General features: G+C 43.2%; 1 protein-coding gene across 1 annotated transcript in view; it reads right to left on the reverse strand.

Annotated features, from left to right (window-relative positions):
• COLQ (collagen like tail subunit of asymmetric acetylcholinesterase) overlaps positions 1-17,612 on the reverse strand; it is a 193,976-nt gene extending 176,364 nt beyond the window's left edge. The window contains exon 1 of the mRNA XM_029589208.1: positions 17,406-17,612. Within this exon, the coding sequence (XP_029445068.1) occupies positions 17,406-17,514 (109 nt within the window). The 5' untranslated portion in view covers positions 17,515-17,612. The remainder of the gene's footprint in view (positions 1-17,405) is intronic.
• Between the last annotated feature and the right edge of the window lie 271 nt (positions 17,613-17,883).

Below are 17,883 nucleotides of genomic sequence, written 5' to 3' on the forward strand. Positions count from 1 at the left end.
CTGTCAGGCCTATCCTCTGATAGCACATTGCAGGTCTTCCCTACCCCATGATCCAGCCTTGAACACAGGGATGCCCCAATCCACTGCAACAAAGGGGAATGGCTCTCACAGGGAATTCTGCAAAAATGGTTTAAAAGAGCTAAAAGTAATCAGAGAGGACGTCCAGCATGCAGGTTGACCTCAAGGGAAATCCCATTAGCTCCTCTCTTCAGTAAGTTACAAACAATAAAAGGCAGGAGGAAGTCAGCTTCTGCTTCAACAAATGCAAACTAAAATCCACAGGCGACAGAGGTCTCCTGTCTGATTCCCGCTAACTGCACATGATAGATGTCCTACTGAAGGAGATTTTTTTCTTACTTGTGCCAGACTGAACTTTTTTTTTTTTTTTTTATGAACCAGGCATATTAAATTGCATTTCTGATACAGGATTTTCCGACGGGGTGGTTTTGGGGCCAAGGTGGAGATACTATGGGCTGAAAGTGGGATGTGAAGATTCATCTATCCCTAATTCTTTTTTTCTTTTTTTTTTTCAAAATAATGGTTATTAACATTATTAACATTATCTGGATAGAGAAAAGGGGGTACAAAAAAACATAGGCAGCTGATCACATCTAGATCCAAGAAGGAGAGTCAATATCAAGTTCAAAAATACAGCATGATATCCAGATGCAGAAACTAAAAACGTTAACATCAATTCCGGATACATAGAAACAAAGCCCTAGCAACCCGCAGCTCCCATCCGGTCCTCACCTTCAACCAGACTGGGTAGGATTTCTCCTGTTCCAGCTTTCCCTCTCCCTTGGTGGCAGTCTTCTGTTTTATCTGAGGAGGGTGCTAGACTAGGTAAAACAGAAGAGCTGCTACCAAGAGAGCTGTTGCAGATATGTGTGTGTGTGTGTGTGTGTATGTGTGTGTGTGTATGTGTGTGTATGTGCGTGTGTGTGTGTGTGTGTGTGTGTGTGTAGGTGTGTGTGTAGGGGTGTATGTGTGTGTGTGTGTGTGTGTGTGTGTATCTATATATATGATACCCGTTAAGTACAGGTACTTTAAGGATAAGATCTGTTTCCTTTTTCTCTCTTTTTCAGATGTTACCCAGTCAGCTAGTGGAGACGGTGAACATTTTGCCGGCAGGCCCCCTTTGAGCAGCTGGCAGTGCTGCCAGGAAAGATGAGAGAAAGCAGAAGTTTGGCAGCTTCTTCAGGTGAAAGGATGTGCTTGCATGTGCGGCAGCCCAGACGGTAATACTGGTGTGCCTTCTGCCACCCACACATGCTCTTCTTCAGCATGATCTCCTCCCATCAGCTGACTTACCACAGCTCACAAAAATGTTCTGCTTAAGCAGGAAGGTGTTCTCTTGTGTTGTTTACTTTTGGTTCCTAGCTACCAGCCTGCGACCTCCTAACTTCTTTCAAGTATTTGTGACACACTGCCATGGAAAGACATGTGATTAAAAAAAAAAAAAGGGTCCTAAGGTTGCCAGTTTTCAAGCATAACTGGAGAAAGGCCAAAATGTATTTTTGCAACTCTAGGAAAGGCAAGTCATCACTCACGGATGGTCTGACTAGTAAATGTGATTAGCCTCCGGCTTTGCAGGTATGCCACTGGAACTCTTTCTGTATGCAAGAAGCTAAATCATTCTGCAAGACAGGTATAATGAGCTGCATTCCAGATGGCAGCACAAGTCCTCACTTAGTGTCCCCCACAGACAAGTTAGAAATGCATTCGAGTTCAGTTTCAAATGCATTTCCACTGGTAAGGAAATTAAAATGAGGACTGCTCCGCAGACATGAAGCTGAAAGTCATACAGAGGACTACTGAGGAAATTATAACCGGAACTCATCGGAAAATTGTTTGGGTTTTTTTGTTTGTTTTTTGTAGAGCGGCAAGAGCACCGCTTGCAAAATACACAATTTTTTTTAATCCCAGCTATAGATACGTTTGATATCTAACCACTATCTCTCAATAAGCCAAATCACAAAAGGACTCCATTTAACAATGATTGCCTCCATAGGTATTGAATGAGCAAAACACCCTTTCTGAATAGGGCCCAAAAATCACATGTGAATGGGATTTATTTTTATGGCAGCAAAACAAGTTAACTTGCTCAGGCTCTGTTTCTTCCTCTTTTTTTTTTTTTTCTAAAGAGGCAGACTAACATAAAGGATTATCAAAAATGTATTTCTTGATGACACCTGCTAATTAAGCTGTGGACCACTTTATCAGGCTATTAGTCGCAGACATTCACTATGACATTCAAACTATAGGGAGGTAAAAAGATCAACAGGGCAAAAAGGTCAGACGTAAATGTATCAAGATACTGAGCTATCTCTAATGCCCCCCTCACTAGCTCTCTCTAGTTGCATTATTTGAACTGGTCATCAGTAATGTACATCGTTGGACCAACTGAACAGGAAGAGAGCATTGTGGGGCTGGATCCTGGAAATAAACCCTGGTAGCAGGCAGCCACAAATGGAGACTCGTGGTGCCTCAGCTTTGGAAAGTCCTCATCCCCCATCAAAGATATGCGTAGAAAAAAATGTTGGTTTGTTTCGTTTGTTAATTCGATTGCTTTGGCTCGGTGCCTTATTTGGTTCTGTTTGGGGGACAAAAATGTATTTGTTTCCCACTCAAGTCAATGAGGGAAGCAACGCACAGCATTTTGGTTTTCTATCCCAGTTTAGTGAAATTTGCAGGCAGGCAGGCAGGTGGCATCGGCAGCAAAGGAAAGTGCACTCACAAGACACCAGGAGTAGGACAACAATGGCACCATCAGTAGTATGACTAGCTCAAGGCACATAAGACGGGCAAAGCAGCCCAGAGACATCAATGCCCAAAGCCACTGTGAGGGGAGGGAAAACAGCAGCAAGACTGGCAAGAACACCCCGAGGCATCAAAAGAGGGGCAAGGGGCATTAACTGCGGTGATATGAACAGCTCACGGCACCATGAGAGAGGGCATGCAGGACCAGAAGTGACAGGAATACCCCAAGGTATCAATGGAAGGTCAAAGAGACAACCCACTGTCATGAACACTCCCAGGCACACCAACAGTCGTATAGAGACCCCAGGGTACCGAAAGAGGGGCAAGGGGCACCAACAGCAATGGCATGAATAGCCCAAGACACCAATAGAGTTAAAGCAGCAGGAACAGTGAGAGTAACACCCCAAGGCACCATGAGAGTGATGTGAGGGCGATCCAGCTGCCGCGCCTCTCAGCCCATTGATCACTAAGGCTGATTCAGCTGAGATTGTTCGTATGGCTTTATATGAACTCAGGGACTTCTTATTGAGCAGCAGCAGCAGCAGCAATCAATTTAGCTTGTTTTTAGTAAGTCTCTTTTGTTAAGTATGTGTGCTTTAAACTGTACCTCACCCATTACTTTTACACTGACTGAGTAATAACTCTTTCAAGTAAAATAAATAAAGATATGGTAGGGTTTTGGGAGGGAGGATTCTCCTTCTTCCCAAACACCCTCGTGCTTGTCCCGCCAGACGACATGGGCTTGGTCACAGAGGGTGGCCTCCCCCGATAGAAGAAGTATTTTTCTTCAGTCATGGTTATATGATTGGCTGCACAGCCTCCAAAGCACCTTGAGAGGGGCAAAGCATCACGAACAGGGACCTGAAGCTAGAGAGAACTATGGAAACGATTGCTCTGTCTTCTGAGGCCCAAACTGAAGCAGACACAGAGCAGGATGCATTGATTATCTCATTAGTCATGAATGCAGCTTTCCATTCAATTAATTATATTTTATTGTTGAAATGTTTGCAGAACTTAGGATTTACTGGAACAGCACTAAAATGGTTTCACTTACACTGATTACATTGGGCTTTCAAGATATTTTGGAAGCAGACTGAATCCACTTTTAAGCCATTGCTTTTTGGTGTATCTCAAAGTTCTATGTTAGCCCCGTCTCTGTTTAATCTTTACTTGGTTCCTTTAGCTACTCTGATTCAAGCTTATGGTTTTAGCTGTCATTTGTATGCCGACGACATTCAGCTGGTTGCTTTTACTGAATGAGCTAAATCAGTTGACTGATCTGTAGTCAATAATTGCTTGTCAGCAATTGCTATGTGGTGAAACAACATAAATTGAAATTAAATCCATTTAAGGCAGAGGCTATTTGGATTAGCAGAACCAGTCATATTTTAAATACATTCCCAATTTTATCTGGGGTTTTAATACAGACCAAACATTTGAGTACAATATTGGGTATAAAGTTTCATTATAAATTGACAATGAACAACCAAATTTCCTCGATGGTGCAATCACGCTTTTTCTTTCTGAGATTATTATGTCAAATTAGATTCTTGGTAAGAAAGATTTGGAAGTACTAGTATACTCCTTTCTTTTGTCACTTAGATGACTGTAATTTCTTGTATTTTGGAAGCTCAGTCAGGCAGTTTAGACATCTCCAATTAATCCAGAGAATGACTGCAAAGCTTTAATTTGGAGCAAAAAAGAAATGACCAAGTTACTCCTCTAATTAAATTGCTTTGGTTCCCGGTCATTTATAAAATGAAATTCAAAGTCCTCATCCTTATGTACTGAACTTTTTATAGGGGTCATCCCTTTTAGTTAGCCAATTGTCTGCTACCATATCAGCCGACTCAACTTCTTCACACATTGCAGCAGAAGCTCTTGACAGTTCCTTCACCAACTAAAATACGGTTACAGCTAACATGAAAAACGGCATTTAGCTTTTATAGAACACCTTACCAATTTTTTTTAAACAAAGAAGTCAAGTACTTGAAATTTTGGAAAGATTTAAAGTCCTTCCTTTTCATTCAGGCATACAGAGATGTCACACTGCTATAAGATACTTTATTTCATTCTTGGTTTTATTTGGTCTTAATTAAGGAACAGTTCTTAACGTATGTTTTAATTTTTGTACTATTGGTGTTTTTGTTTGTACTGTATTCATTGAATATGCTGCATTTGGGAGTGTTTACTGTTTTATTGTACACCAATTTGATGATGCATATATTAATTAACTTTAACTTTTGGGCAGGGCCCTTACATAAAATTGAGAACAGCAAAATCACTATATACATATCATCAAAACTATATACAAAAGATAAGTACATAAATAGCCGAGTCAAAGTACAAAATCGATAGGCATACAACGTAATCCGAGAAATAAATCATAAGTCGCGTATCAGATTCTAGGAGAATCACTTATTTAATCAGTAAGGATTTATGTAATGGGAGGTGATGTGTGGTAAGCTTGCTGGAAGAGCCATGTTTTCAGTTTTTTTTTGAAAGTGGGTGTGTATGATTCCAGGCGTATATCAGGAGGCAGGGAGTTCCATATAGAGGGGCCGGCTAGGGAGAAAGCTCTGTTTATAGTGGACGATAATTTGAAAGATTTGATAGGTTGTGCACGTAGGGTTCCTTGGAGGGCAGTACGTGTGGGTCTATTCGAGGTGCGGGGGAGGAGTGGGGGGTTAATCCAATTCAGTTTAGAGTTCAACAGACTTTTGTGGATGATGGAACAGGCTTTATAGAGAATTCGAGAGTGTATAGGGAGCCAATGAAGTTCGATAAGTGTAGGGGTGATGTGATCTCTTTTTTTCGTGTTTGATAGTATCCTGGCGGCAGCGTTTTGTAGTAGTTGTAGGGGTTTGATATGGGTAGCGGGGATGCCTAGAAAAAGTGCATTACAATAGTCTACCTTAGATAAAATGATAGACTGTAGTACAGTGCGGAAATCAGAAAAGTGTAGCAGTGGTTTGAGTTTTTTTATGGTTTGGAGCTTAAAGAAGCATTCCTTAATGCAAGTTTAATTTAAATTTAAAAAATAATAATGATGATGATCAAGTTGATCCTCAGATTGGGTATAAGGTAAAAGATTAATGGAACCATCAGGAAGCTGGAAGATGAACTTACAATCTCTGGCAGGGAGAAGCCAGAGGAAATCTCTGAAAGTGGTTTGTAACGGTATTGATGGAGTTCCCCTGTGGTATCAATGGGGGAAGGGGCTGAAGGAGGTGGGCATGAAAATTGATTTTGCCTTTGCTGTACCTGTGCTGAGGTAAAAACAACCCAATGGAACAAGACAGCCTAATTCCAGTCTCCCTTCCATTGCTGATGTCACTCTCCACTGACTCTGCCTTCTTCTATCGCTGCACCAGTTTAAGCTTCTTCTTGAAGGACCCTGCCTATGGTTTCTCTCTGCTACAAAAAAAATCTCTGTCTTGGGCAGGGGAGTCCTGGCCTTCTCACCACTATCTTGAGTTCCTCATTGTCAGTCTGTGCAGGTGCCAGATGGGATAGGCTGGATGGGAAAAAGCTTGACCTTGATTGATCCTGATTCTTCCTTGTCCCTTCCCACCCAGCTCCATTCTGTCTGGCTTCAGTGCCTTGCCTTGAGGAGAAAAATAACCTGCAATTTTGCTATAGATTTGAATAGGATCCTAAAATGAATGCAAATGAAAATGTTTGTTATTTTGGGGGGGCACTGTCCATCTGTTTTGTTTTAAACACAAAAATAAAAAAGCTCCGTTTTATTTTTGATTACACATTCATTTTAAATGAATGTACATCCCTATCCCCCACCTCTCCATCATAAATACCATTAAGTAGGGACGGAGTAGGTACCAAATAGGCTCAGATATAGAAAGAGAATCAGGCCAAAACACCCATTCACCCCTCACCTTGAAAAAAGTACAAGGTTATGTAGCCAAGACAGCACACTGCTGGATTGGGCTGTGAAGCCTGTTTTTCCAGGTGCATTTTGCCTGGCTGCATGCTGGAACCTCTCATGGGCATCAAATGGCTAAATGCACCACAAGGCTGCAGTGTGGCGTGTATGTGGTATGGATGGAGGCTAGCCACGCCCTCCCACAAATGTTTTCTATGTTAAGGAGAATTTGAAGAGTATATTCCATTATGATGTTGATAGGCAAAACAAATGATAGTCATTTAAAAGAATAATTTTACACATTGTAAAGACCTCTTTATGAGGAAATCATGTCTGTCCATCCGTCTATGGCCTTGTATTACAGGAAGTTCTCAATTTAAGGCATTTTGAGTTACAATTCAGAGTTACATTTTTTAAATTGACACCCAGCAGCATCATAAAAATATAAATGCAAAATGCAGTATAAATCCTTACTACAGCCTGACCCTCCCCCTCTCTCATTAGGGAGCTGAAACAGACTGCATCACAAATTAAAAAATTAATGTCCAAATTTCACCCCCTCACAAAATATAAATACAGAATACAACAATATAAATCCCTACCATGCCTCCCTCTCCCCCACTTTCACTAGGGAGCTTGAGGGCACAGTATGCCAATAGATCTGTGGCCATGACCTCAATGGGCTCTGCAAGGTATTACTTGACCAAAATTTCTGTAGAGGTCTCTTCTGGGGGGTGTTGATGGAGGTGTCTGCTGCCAACTCCTGCAGTTAATGCATTTCAGGAGAGCCCATCCAGCTATATTTAATGCAAAGGTTGGGGAACTAACAAAATGGTTTTTTTAAATACCTATTCAATATGTAAAAAGTGTAGAAAAGTAAGAAACTAAAATATTTCAAAGAACAGCCCTTAAAACCAAAGAATTAAACCAACCCCGGAAGGTATGGGTAGGGGGGAGAGAAGGACAAGGGGAAAATGGAATGGCCTGAATAGGGAAATAAGCAAAGCCACAGACACAAACATTCCTTCAAAAAAATAACTTAAAAAAATTATAGAATTAAAGTGAAAACAAGGAAATGGGTAATACTATCCACAGACACAAACACTCCTTCAAAAAATACTTTAAAAAATTATAGAATTAAAGTGAAAACAAGGAAATGGGTAATACTAATTTGGGGAAAGTAAATTACTAAGAAAAATAATAGACACACAAAAAATACATGGTTGCTGAACCAGCTTTTAAGAGAAGATTAGGCATAATTTGTGGCTCCTGACTGAGGCCCATGATTACCTTTATGGAAGGCTTCCAGCAATTTTTTATATTATTTATTTTAATGCCTATTTTTATTTTGTCCTTTTTTTTTTTTTTTGTTGTGGTGGTATATTGAATTCTTTTTCTGATTTTGTCTGGTGCTGATGTATTGCATTGTATTGTTAACCATCTTGATTAGTTTAGAAAGGCAATATATTAAAGTTCAATAAATAATAATCATAATCATTCTCACAGTACTAAAGCAATCTTTTTCTGTGTATGCTTCAAAGCTCATACCCGCTAAAGACAAAACCCAGGGGAAGCCTTGGATATTTTGTCTGCATCTTAGGTTAAAAAAAAAAGCAGTTTAGGATTGGCAGGTTCAGCTGTTTGGCGGGAGAGAACCAGAGGAATAGCACATGCCAGGAGCAGAGGCCACAGCTGTGAGAAGCCAGGTCCAGTGAGCCTGGAAGTAGTGTCGATGGCAGAAGTGCTGCCGCCACAGAAACCAGCCTTTTGGGATCCTGCCGTCTGGAACTGGGGTGGTGAGCTGCTGTTGTTGCTATTGTTTGTTCGCCTGTGTAAAATAGAACCAGGAGCATCTTGCCAAAGAGACTGTCCAACCACATTACTAGTCTGAGCAGCCCACTGAGGCATGCCCAAAACACCAAAGAGGCCAAGCCATGTCTGTACAGGCCTACAATGTCTGTGCCAAGAATGCCTAAAATCTAAGGGTAGCTGTGTCAGCTTGTGGCTTGAAGCTCACAGGCACCAAAATGGGCCTGCCCCCTCCAGGCGTCTTTGAGGGAGATGGATCCCGCAGAGGGCTCACCCTGGGTAGGGAGGGGGAAAATCAGACAGGAGGAGAGAGCACTTCTTACCTGCATCTGCCTTCCCCCTTTGCCAGTTTCAAAATGAAGTCTTAACATGCAAGCCCTCATAGTTTCATCAAACACACTGGCCTGGTGACACATTACCATACAGTAAACTTGCCACACCATGCAATAAACCCTGCTTTTCACAGAGAGAGTGACAGAGACACACAGACAGACAGACTACCGTATTTACAAGGCCCTTATAATACTTAAGTATTTATATCTCTATAGGAGGGCCACCTGATGGGTCGAGGTGAGGTGTTAGTGGTGGTTTAGGGTTTAGGGGTCAATTTGACATGCAGAGTGAGATGTACAAACAGCACAGTACACCTTGGTGAAAATTTGATGTCATTTGGAGTGAGGAAAGTCTCACAAAGATGAAAATTCTACTATGTTCTCTCACCCTAGTTTGATGGACTCTATAACAGGGTACCATCAAGCTAGGGTGAGAGAACATAGTACAAAATTTCACCTTTTAGTTCAAATCTGTTTATTGAAATCCAGCAAAAGAAACACACAGTAACATATTCATATCATAACATAGCATTCTCTTAATCCCAAACATTGCCAACCTAAACAGTAACAGATTACTTGTTCAATAAGCATTCTTAAGCCTCCCCTGATAAATCCATTATTTGTGAACTAGCTGAATGTCGTACTCTTGTACACCCAGCTAGTATGAAAATTATTCTATTCCCCCTCTTATATCCCCACCACAGCTCCCCTCCCCTCCCTCCTCCCCTTTCCCCATACACAAATCATGTTGCTATCTATTTTAAAGAGAATTCAGAACAAGACTTCTAGCCCGATAGGAAAGAGAATAAATATAACGTCCACAAATATTTAAGAATTTGCATCTAGCATGATATGAAGAATGTGCCGCCAAAGATTCCATAGACATCATGGAATGAATTGCATTGCACCATTGTCAGAGGGAAGGTTTGTCTTCTCCTTGCCATATCAGCAAAATAGAACACTTTCCTTGGGCCAGAAACTTTCTTACCAGCAAACCATCCTCTATTTTTTTGAGGTCAGTAGCTAGCCTCATTTCAAATAGAATTATAATCAGCTCATAATGGGATAGAGCTTATCATTAGGTTATTAATGTATATTAAGATTCGTTTCCAAAGATCTTGTATGTGAGGGTACCCCCAAAAGCAATGAGTTAGAGAACCCTGCCCCAATAAACATTTCTTACAAGTTGTAAGCGGGGCTAGATGTATTGTAAATGCTATAACGGGGGAGATGAATGCTCTTTGCAAGAATTTAAATTGCATTTCTCTAATGGAGCTGTTGGGCGAAAGGCCGGGAAGGCTTTGAAAATATGCTGGAAGTGGATTATTGTCGATATCCCCTTCCTCCCTCCAATGCTCCCATAAAGAAGTAACCCAGTCTGCTGTAAATAATTTCCCTAGGGCTTTATATAATAAAGATAAAGAAAGTTTTTGTCTCTCAACACAAAAGAAATCCTCTATTTTCTCTGCAATAGATATATGAAGACCCATCGAGGAAAGGGAGTGAATGTAAGTAAGGGAATATATCTTGGGAGCAAAGGCCATATCTCGTTTGTAATATTTGAAAATACAGAATGTTTCCCTCCCCTGATAAGACGTGTTGAAGGTGTGTAATACCTTTTCTCCACCAAAAGAGAAAATTTCGGGAAGAAGAACCAGGTTGGAAATCAGCATTGCCTTGCATGGGCAACAAAGAAGTATAAGTGGTTGGAATATCCCGCCTCTTCACAAGGGATTGCCATGCCCAATGTATGGGGGATAATAAAACATGGTGTGCTAAGTGCGTGGGGAGACTCGTTGTCGGAGATTGTAAGACAAGTCCCAAATCTAGAGAGGCTGTGAGCAGTTTATCACCATCGTTGTCTGTGAAAGTCGAGCTTTCATATAACCAGTCTCTGGTCACCCTCAGTAAGCTTGACAAATTATAAGTTTCAATATCGGGAAGGTCCATGCCCTCCTCTTTCCAGTTCTTTTTTTAACTTTGCCAATGCTACTCTAGGCTTCTTCCCTGCCCATAGAAATTTAAATAACATTTTGCTAGACGAACAGGGAGCATTTGCAGAACATACAGCCACTTAGGAAAGAGCACCATTTTAAAGAGGCTTGCTCTTCCTCCTAAGGACAGAGCGAGGGGATGCCACAAAGTCAATTTATCTTTGGTACCAGTGAGTCATGGCCGTATATTGAGATTATAAATACTCTCATAATCCTTTAAGAGCGGGAGTAGGTGCATAAGGGATCTAAATACTAACAGATCATCTGCAAAGGCAGCATATTTAAAGATCGATGTTCCCACCTTGAGGCCTTGAATATTTGTATGGTTTTGTATGGCCCACAATAGGGGTTCCAAAGCTAAAAGAAAGAGGAGTGGAGATAGGGGACACACCTGAAGGGTCCATAAGAACATGCCATACTGGATCAGACTAAGGGTCCATCAAGCCCAGCATCCTGTCTCCAACAGTGGCCAATCCCTCTGTGAAGCACAAAATCTTCAGCCAGCTCTCCATTGACTGTTACAGATGCTATAGGATTAGCATACAGCAATCTTATCCCATTCATAAAGAGGCCCATCATGCCCATACGTTCTAGTATAGTAAAAAGGTACTCCCATTCCACTCTATCAAATGTCTTTTCAGCATCGAAACTATCATAAACTGTTGGTTGATATATGTACAGTGTGCTATAGCTGTCAATAGCCCTCGTACATTTTTAACTGTATACCAACCCCTAACAAATCCTGCTTGGCCTGGACCTATATATTCTGGAAGAATGAAGGCTAGTCTAATAATTTCATCCTTTTGAGACTTTCCTCACTCCAAATGATGTCAAATCTTCACCAGGGTGTACTGTGCTGTTCATATGTCTAACGCTACATGTCAAACTGGCCCCTAAATCCTAAACCACCACTAACAGCTCACCTCGACCTGTCAGGTGGCCCTCCTATAGAGATATAAATAGGTGTGCACAGGGAGGCCCTCCCTAGAAGCTCTCTCTCTCTCTCTCTCACTCCACTCTCCCCTCTCTCCCTCACCCCCCACCCCCAGCCCAGAAATGGCCAAAATGCAATTCCAAACATGTATTGCAAATTGCATTATGGCCATTTTGGACATATCGCACAGCTTAATGCCAGGGAAAAAGGTGTAGTTATTTCCAGCATTAAAACCGTGGAATAGCATGTGCTATGCAATTGCACGGTGCGATATTGCCTCTAATTTAACTAATTCCCGCCCAAAACTCCTCCCTGATCCTGCCCCCCCCCCCTGAAAATTTGTGTTCACACTGTGCGCTACAGCGTTTTTTGCATGCGATAATGCATTATTGCATGTGTTAATGCCATAATGCCCTTTGAAGCATGACTCCCTAAGGTTGGCATAGGAGGAGGCAGATACAGGTCAGAAACACAGCTCTCCTCCTGCCAACAGAAAGGGGGAGAAAATCAAACTTGTTGGGGGAGAAGAGAGTGGCCGGATAGTCTCAAAGGTAGGAAGGAGCCCCAGTTCAGCAGATTTGTTCTGGCCCACAAACCCTTCAGGATCAGCCCTAGTCCTGTAACACAAGGTTGCAGGCTGACTAAATCCCCAAGCTCACTGCATTCTGTTCAAGACATGCCACTAAAGCTGGAGCCCTGATGTTCATGTGGGAGAGCGCAGGGAGGATAGGGTTGCCAACTGTCCGGATTTTCTCTGGACGGTACAGAATTTTAAGGCAGTGTCCGGAAGCCAGATGGAGGGTTAAAATGCCCGGAAATTGTCCAAATTTGATCCCTCCAGACCAGCGCAGGGGCACATCTACTAACTAGGCTGAAGGATCTGTGATTTCACTCCACAGCCTAAGGTGGCACTACACTATGAGAAACTGCCTGAGAGCTTCCCCTTTCCCTCCTGCAGCAACAGCACATGCCCCGAGTTTCCTTCTTCAGCCCTCCACCCATGGTGCACAATTAAAGGCCCGAGCAAGGCCGCCGGCATCTCTCCTCCCACCTACGGCACATTGGGGCCATCGATATCTCCCCTCCTACCCACCGCGCAACACAGAAAGGCCCCAAGAGGCCGTTGACACCTCTCCTCCTGCCTGTGGTGAATAAAGAAAGGTCCTGCGAGGCCGTCGATGCTTCCTCTCCTGCCCACAGTGAGCAAAGGCCCAGCAGAGCTATTGACACCCCCTCCTGCTGACTGTGGGGCATAAGGAAAGGCCCAATGGGGTGTCAGCTGAGGCTCCAGCGTGAGAGTGCCAATGAGTGAGATAGAGGGCGAGAGCACCAGTGAGTGAGAGACAGCGTGTGTGTGTGTGTGTGTGTGTGTGTGTGTATGTGAGAGGGAAAATCTGAGACAGCTTGTGTGTGTATGTGTGTATGTAAGAGAGGAAAAATCTGAGACAGCTTGTGTGTGTGTATGTGAGAGGGAAAATCTGAGACAGCTTGTGTGTGTGTGTGTGTGTGTGTGTGTGTGTGTGTGTGTGTGTGTGTGAGAGAGAGTGAGGGAAAATCTGAGACAGCTTGTGTGTTTCTGTGAAAGGGAGAGAGTGCCAGTGAATGAAAGCTTTGGTTCCAAGTGTCTTTTTTGCAAGGCTTTCCAGTTTGCACCACATGTGTAAATGGAGAGGCTAAGTGGTGCCGCTGAATATCTGGCTACAATCAGCGGGTGCCACTTAGCCAAATAAGTGACTTCTCCGGTTAAATTTTTAGCCAGCTAAGTCAGGGGCAGAGAATGGGTGGATTAGGGAGGAGGCAAGTTAGCTGGATAAGTTAACCGGCTAACTTGATATTTATTGTTAGACGATTTATCTGGCTAGCTCTGGTCGGGCCACAGGGCTGTCTAAGATAATCGGGTATATTCAGCGACAGTACTAGTTAACCAGATAAATATATCCATCTAACTAGCAGAACCACATGACAGCTGAATGGATCTCATAATATACATATTGTGATATTTTTACCTCAGAAGACTATATTTTAAATCTATTATAACTGCATCATTTTTAATTGTTTGTGGGGAGGGGTCACACAAAGCTGTAAGTTTTGCCTAGTGAACCTAATACCCTTGCACCAGCTCTGGGATAGCAATGATAGGTAAAGAAGTGTGATAGCATATAAAAAAGACAAGATGTGAGGGGCAGAGTTGGTGTTGGGTTGTATGTTTAAAATAAATAGTTGTGTGGAAGGGAATAGGTAAAAAATTGACTCCACGGGTCCAAATGTTCAGAATTTTCACAGCTGGGTTGGAAACCCTAAGGTAGGGAGGCAGACGGAGGGAACGAGATCCACTGGGTGGGGAAGGGGAATTCAGATTGTAGGTCTGTACTGGAGAAAGGGTGTGCAATCAGACTGAAGGTCCAGGAATCAGGGGAAAGAGCATGGCACCAACTCTAGGGGTGGTAAAAGCTAAAATCCATCGCTGGGTAGAGAGATATGAAGGCAAAGAGGCAGGCATGAAATTTAACTTTAATTGAAATATGGTCTATGTGAAACAAGTTTATGATCTGTGTTCACTTCTCAGTGGAGTAATGCACACGTCGCTGAAAAGAGCCATCACAGTTTGGCAGTGCTGGTACTGCTGTGGCAGTGTCCGCAGAAAGATAAAAGATCTCAGAGCCATGGCCATTTCAGAGCCTCTCTCATCCTTAGAAGGGTAAAACTTGGTAAACATTTGAAAGTGCCTGTAGCTTATATTATCCGAGTAAAACGTAATCCACAGAGAGTGGGGGAGTAGCCTAGTGGTCACAGCAGCAGGCTGAGAGCCAGGGAAACCAGCATTCAGATCCCGCTGACACTCCTTGTGACCTTCAGCAAGTCAATTCACCCTCCATTGCCTCAGGGTCAAACTTAGGGGTAGATTTTAATAGCTGCGCATGCGAGTCCATGTGCGCAAGCTGATTTTATAACATGCACACGCCAGCACGCACATGTTATAAAATCAATGGGCCGCACGCACATGTGCGCCAGATTTTGTAGTCCGAGCACGCATGGAGGGGGGGGGGGGGGAGGATTTTTTCAAACCTCGCGCGGCGACGCATTTTGGCCTTCCCCAGTTCCCTACCCTCTACCCTATCCTCCCTTCCCCTTCCCCTCTCCTCCCCAGCCCCTAAATCTAATTTTTTTTTTTTACCTTTGTTGCTGCCGAGCTGAAGTAAGTTGCACGCGCCAGCAGCCGGCCGGTGCGCGAGGCTCCGGGACAGCGAACAATGACAATGGCACTGTCTCAGCCCATCCTCCACCCTGCCCTGCCCTCTTCCCGCCGGTATGTGCTCAAGTGCTAGGCCTCTTTGAAGATTTGCCCGGCACACATAAGGCCCGGCCACGCGCGTAAAGGCCAAAATGTACACGTGCCGGGCATTTAAAATCTGCCCGTTAGATTGTGAGCCTGCTGAGGCTAGGGAAATACCTAGAGTAACTGAATGTAATCCGCTCTGAAGTGACTGAAAGGTGGAATATTAATCAAATAAATAATTAATCTCTCACCCCCACAATACATAAGAATTTGACTAAATAGGGTGAAAAACTGATTCCCCTCAGCTCCCATGTCTCTGAATTTAAGCATCCATTTCCCTCTACTACAGATCAATGTACTAACGCATGGGATTTCCCACAGGTAAGCGACTTCATTCCCTTAAAGGTTTTCTGTGCATCAAATAAGTTATGTAGAAAACTTTCATGTCAACCTAAGCTCCTGAGCCAGCCTCACTGTGGTGTAGTTATCTTTTTTTTTTTTGTGAAAACTGGCATACAAAGACTTTTCAGCACGCTGGTTTTCTAGTAAGTCATAAATAATGAGCTGCCTTGCATATTTTTGCATTGCAGCAGTTCATTATTTAAAAATTCAAATAAACGCTTGCATGTGGTCCACTATGCGCAAAAGCTTATTACGGAGATTGGCTGAAACTTGCAAATTTGTTCCCAAGCAAGATTACGTGCGAAAAAATGCATTTTTGTCTTCTGGGGCATTTTCACAGGTTCCTATCCATGTAACCCCTCTTGCAAAAAAAAAAAAAAAAGTCACAAGTTTGTGCATGAGCCTCTGAGATTCTAAGATTTGAAGGACTAATCAAACAAAATCTCTGCAGGGAGGTCATGCCAGCCAGTATGGGTTAGTACGCATTTATTTTCCACTCTCGTCATTTTTTGCTGGCTATATACTGTATATAAAATACATACATACACGAGTGGAAAATAAATGCTTACTCACCCATATATGTTTATTTATTTGTATTTATTTATTTATTTATTTAGATTTATATTCCGCTTTTTGCACTTTTTTCAGCGCTTCAAAGTGGATTATTATATACGGTATATATATAGCCAGCAAAAAAGGATATAAATACGATTTATGTGTTAGGTACTCACAACAGTAGCATCTTTATCCTTTTTTACTTTTTATATTGTTCTTTTTAGATTTTGCTACCACTACCTGTAAGTTTTATAAAGTTAGCATGGGAATACAACCAGAAAAAAAAATCAAGAAATCATAGGCACATGTACAATCCAGATTACATGCTGCATAGGACAAGCTAAATTTCAGACTGAACTCCTTTTGAGGTGTTTCCCATGTTCTACCGAGTGCGTTCGTTTAGTCCCAAACTAGGGTCTAATGCTGGTGGTCCCAGCACTTTTAAAGTCCAAACTGCTGCTGAGACAGACACCCGTTTCAAAATTAGCTGTCATCTTTAATGCCAGCAATTTATGCCCGTGCCTTGGAAGCGTCAGGAATTCACGAATAAATAAGGAACCCTAAGCACCTTATTTTTTTTCTAGGGGTGGGAGATATATTCTACCCCATCTTTACATCGCAGAACTCTGCTTCTAGCCACTATTCATCCACCAAGCCTTCTTGCTCTACTGTCTTTTTTGTATCTGGCAAAAAAAAATGACAAAAAAACAATAATAATCTGCCTGAAATGGGGTGGGGGAGGGGGTTTGTTTGGGTCAGTTTTTAGGCATCTGTTTTGCTGCGTGCCCCACGTTCTCTGTAGCAAGGTGACCGGATTGCTAAAAGCTCCCCTCCCCTTTGTGCGCACTTGCTCAAGGAAAAGTCTCTTTCATTCAGCAGAAACTTAGCCTTCCCTTTCGCCCCTGCACTGCAGCAGCAGCAGCAGCAGCGGCTTCTCCTTTGCTTTGCTCGGGTCAGCCCCGCGGCCCGATGATGTTTACTTTCCGAGCATCCAGCTGGGGGTCCTGTGGCACAGGAGGAGGTCAGGGACTTATTAATAGAAACAGTTTTACATTGTGGCCTCTTTCTCTCCGCAGCCCACCTTCTTCCCCCCTGACCAAAATAGAAAGAGCCCTGCAGACGTGCAAGGACGGCACTCATTGGCAAGCGGGCTTTTATGTTTTGGTGGGGGGCGGGGAAGGCGGGGGGGAAACCCGAAATAAGAAGAGCAATACTAATAATAAAGATTGATGTGAGCCAGCCTGTAGTCGCTACTTTTACAGCGCAATATTTGCACTGTCTTGTAACTGCCAGATTACTGCTTCACACCCACTTCCAAACGAAGCAAAACCAAAACAAAACAAACGAAAAAGAAAATCCGAACGAAAACATTTTTTTTTTTTTTTGCAGCAAGTGGCCGAGAAGCAGGTGAAAGATCCCGAGGGAGCCGTGCACAGGCGGAAGCAGTGCCACCACTTACCTCCGGGGACAGGGAAGACACTCGGGTCGAGGTAGGAAGCCTGAGCGTGGGCGAAGCAGAGGAAAAGCTGGAGGTCAAATCCCAGAGCGATGAGACGGAGGACGACCATGCTGGCTGCGCCGCGGCGAATCCCAAGGCAGAGGCGCAGCTCGTGCTCCCGGGAGCTCCCTCCACTGCCTCCTTTGGAGCTCGCGCGCTCGCGCCCCCCTCTCCCTCTCCCTCCCTGCGTCCCTCCCTCCCTCCCTCTGCCTTTTGGAAGCAAGAATGCCAACCATTTCCCATTAACTCTTCTCCTTATTCCAGACAGGGTTATATTTAACACGGGCGTCAGATCAGGTGCCCCCATCGTAGATATTAGCTACTAAATGATGGCAGGGGTAGGGGGCTGGGAAACTCTTTTACCTTCAAAACGACCCATTGGACTTATTGTAAGATGATTGCTGGGTGACTTTTCAGAGGCGGTAATAAGAAGAAAAGC

This window comes from Rhinatrema bivittatum, chromosome 2 (genome assembly GCF_901001135.1).
Source record: "Rhinatrema bivittatum chromosome 2, aRhiBiv1.1, whole genome shotgun sequence".
Taxonomy (NCBI): domain Eukaryota; kingdom Metazoa; phylum Chordata; class Amphibia; order Gymnophiona; family Rhinatrematidae; genus Rhinatrema; species Rhinatrema bivittatum.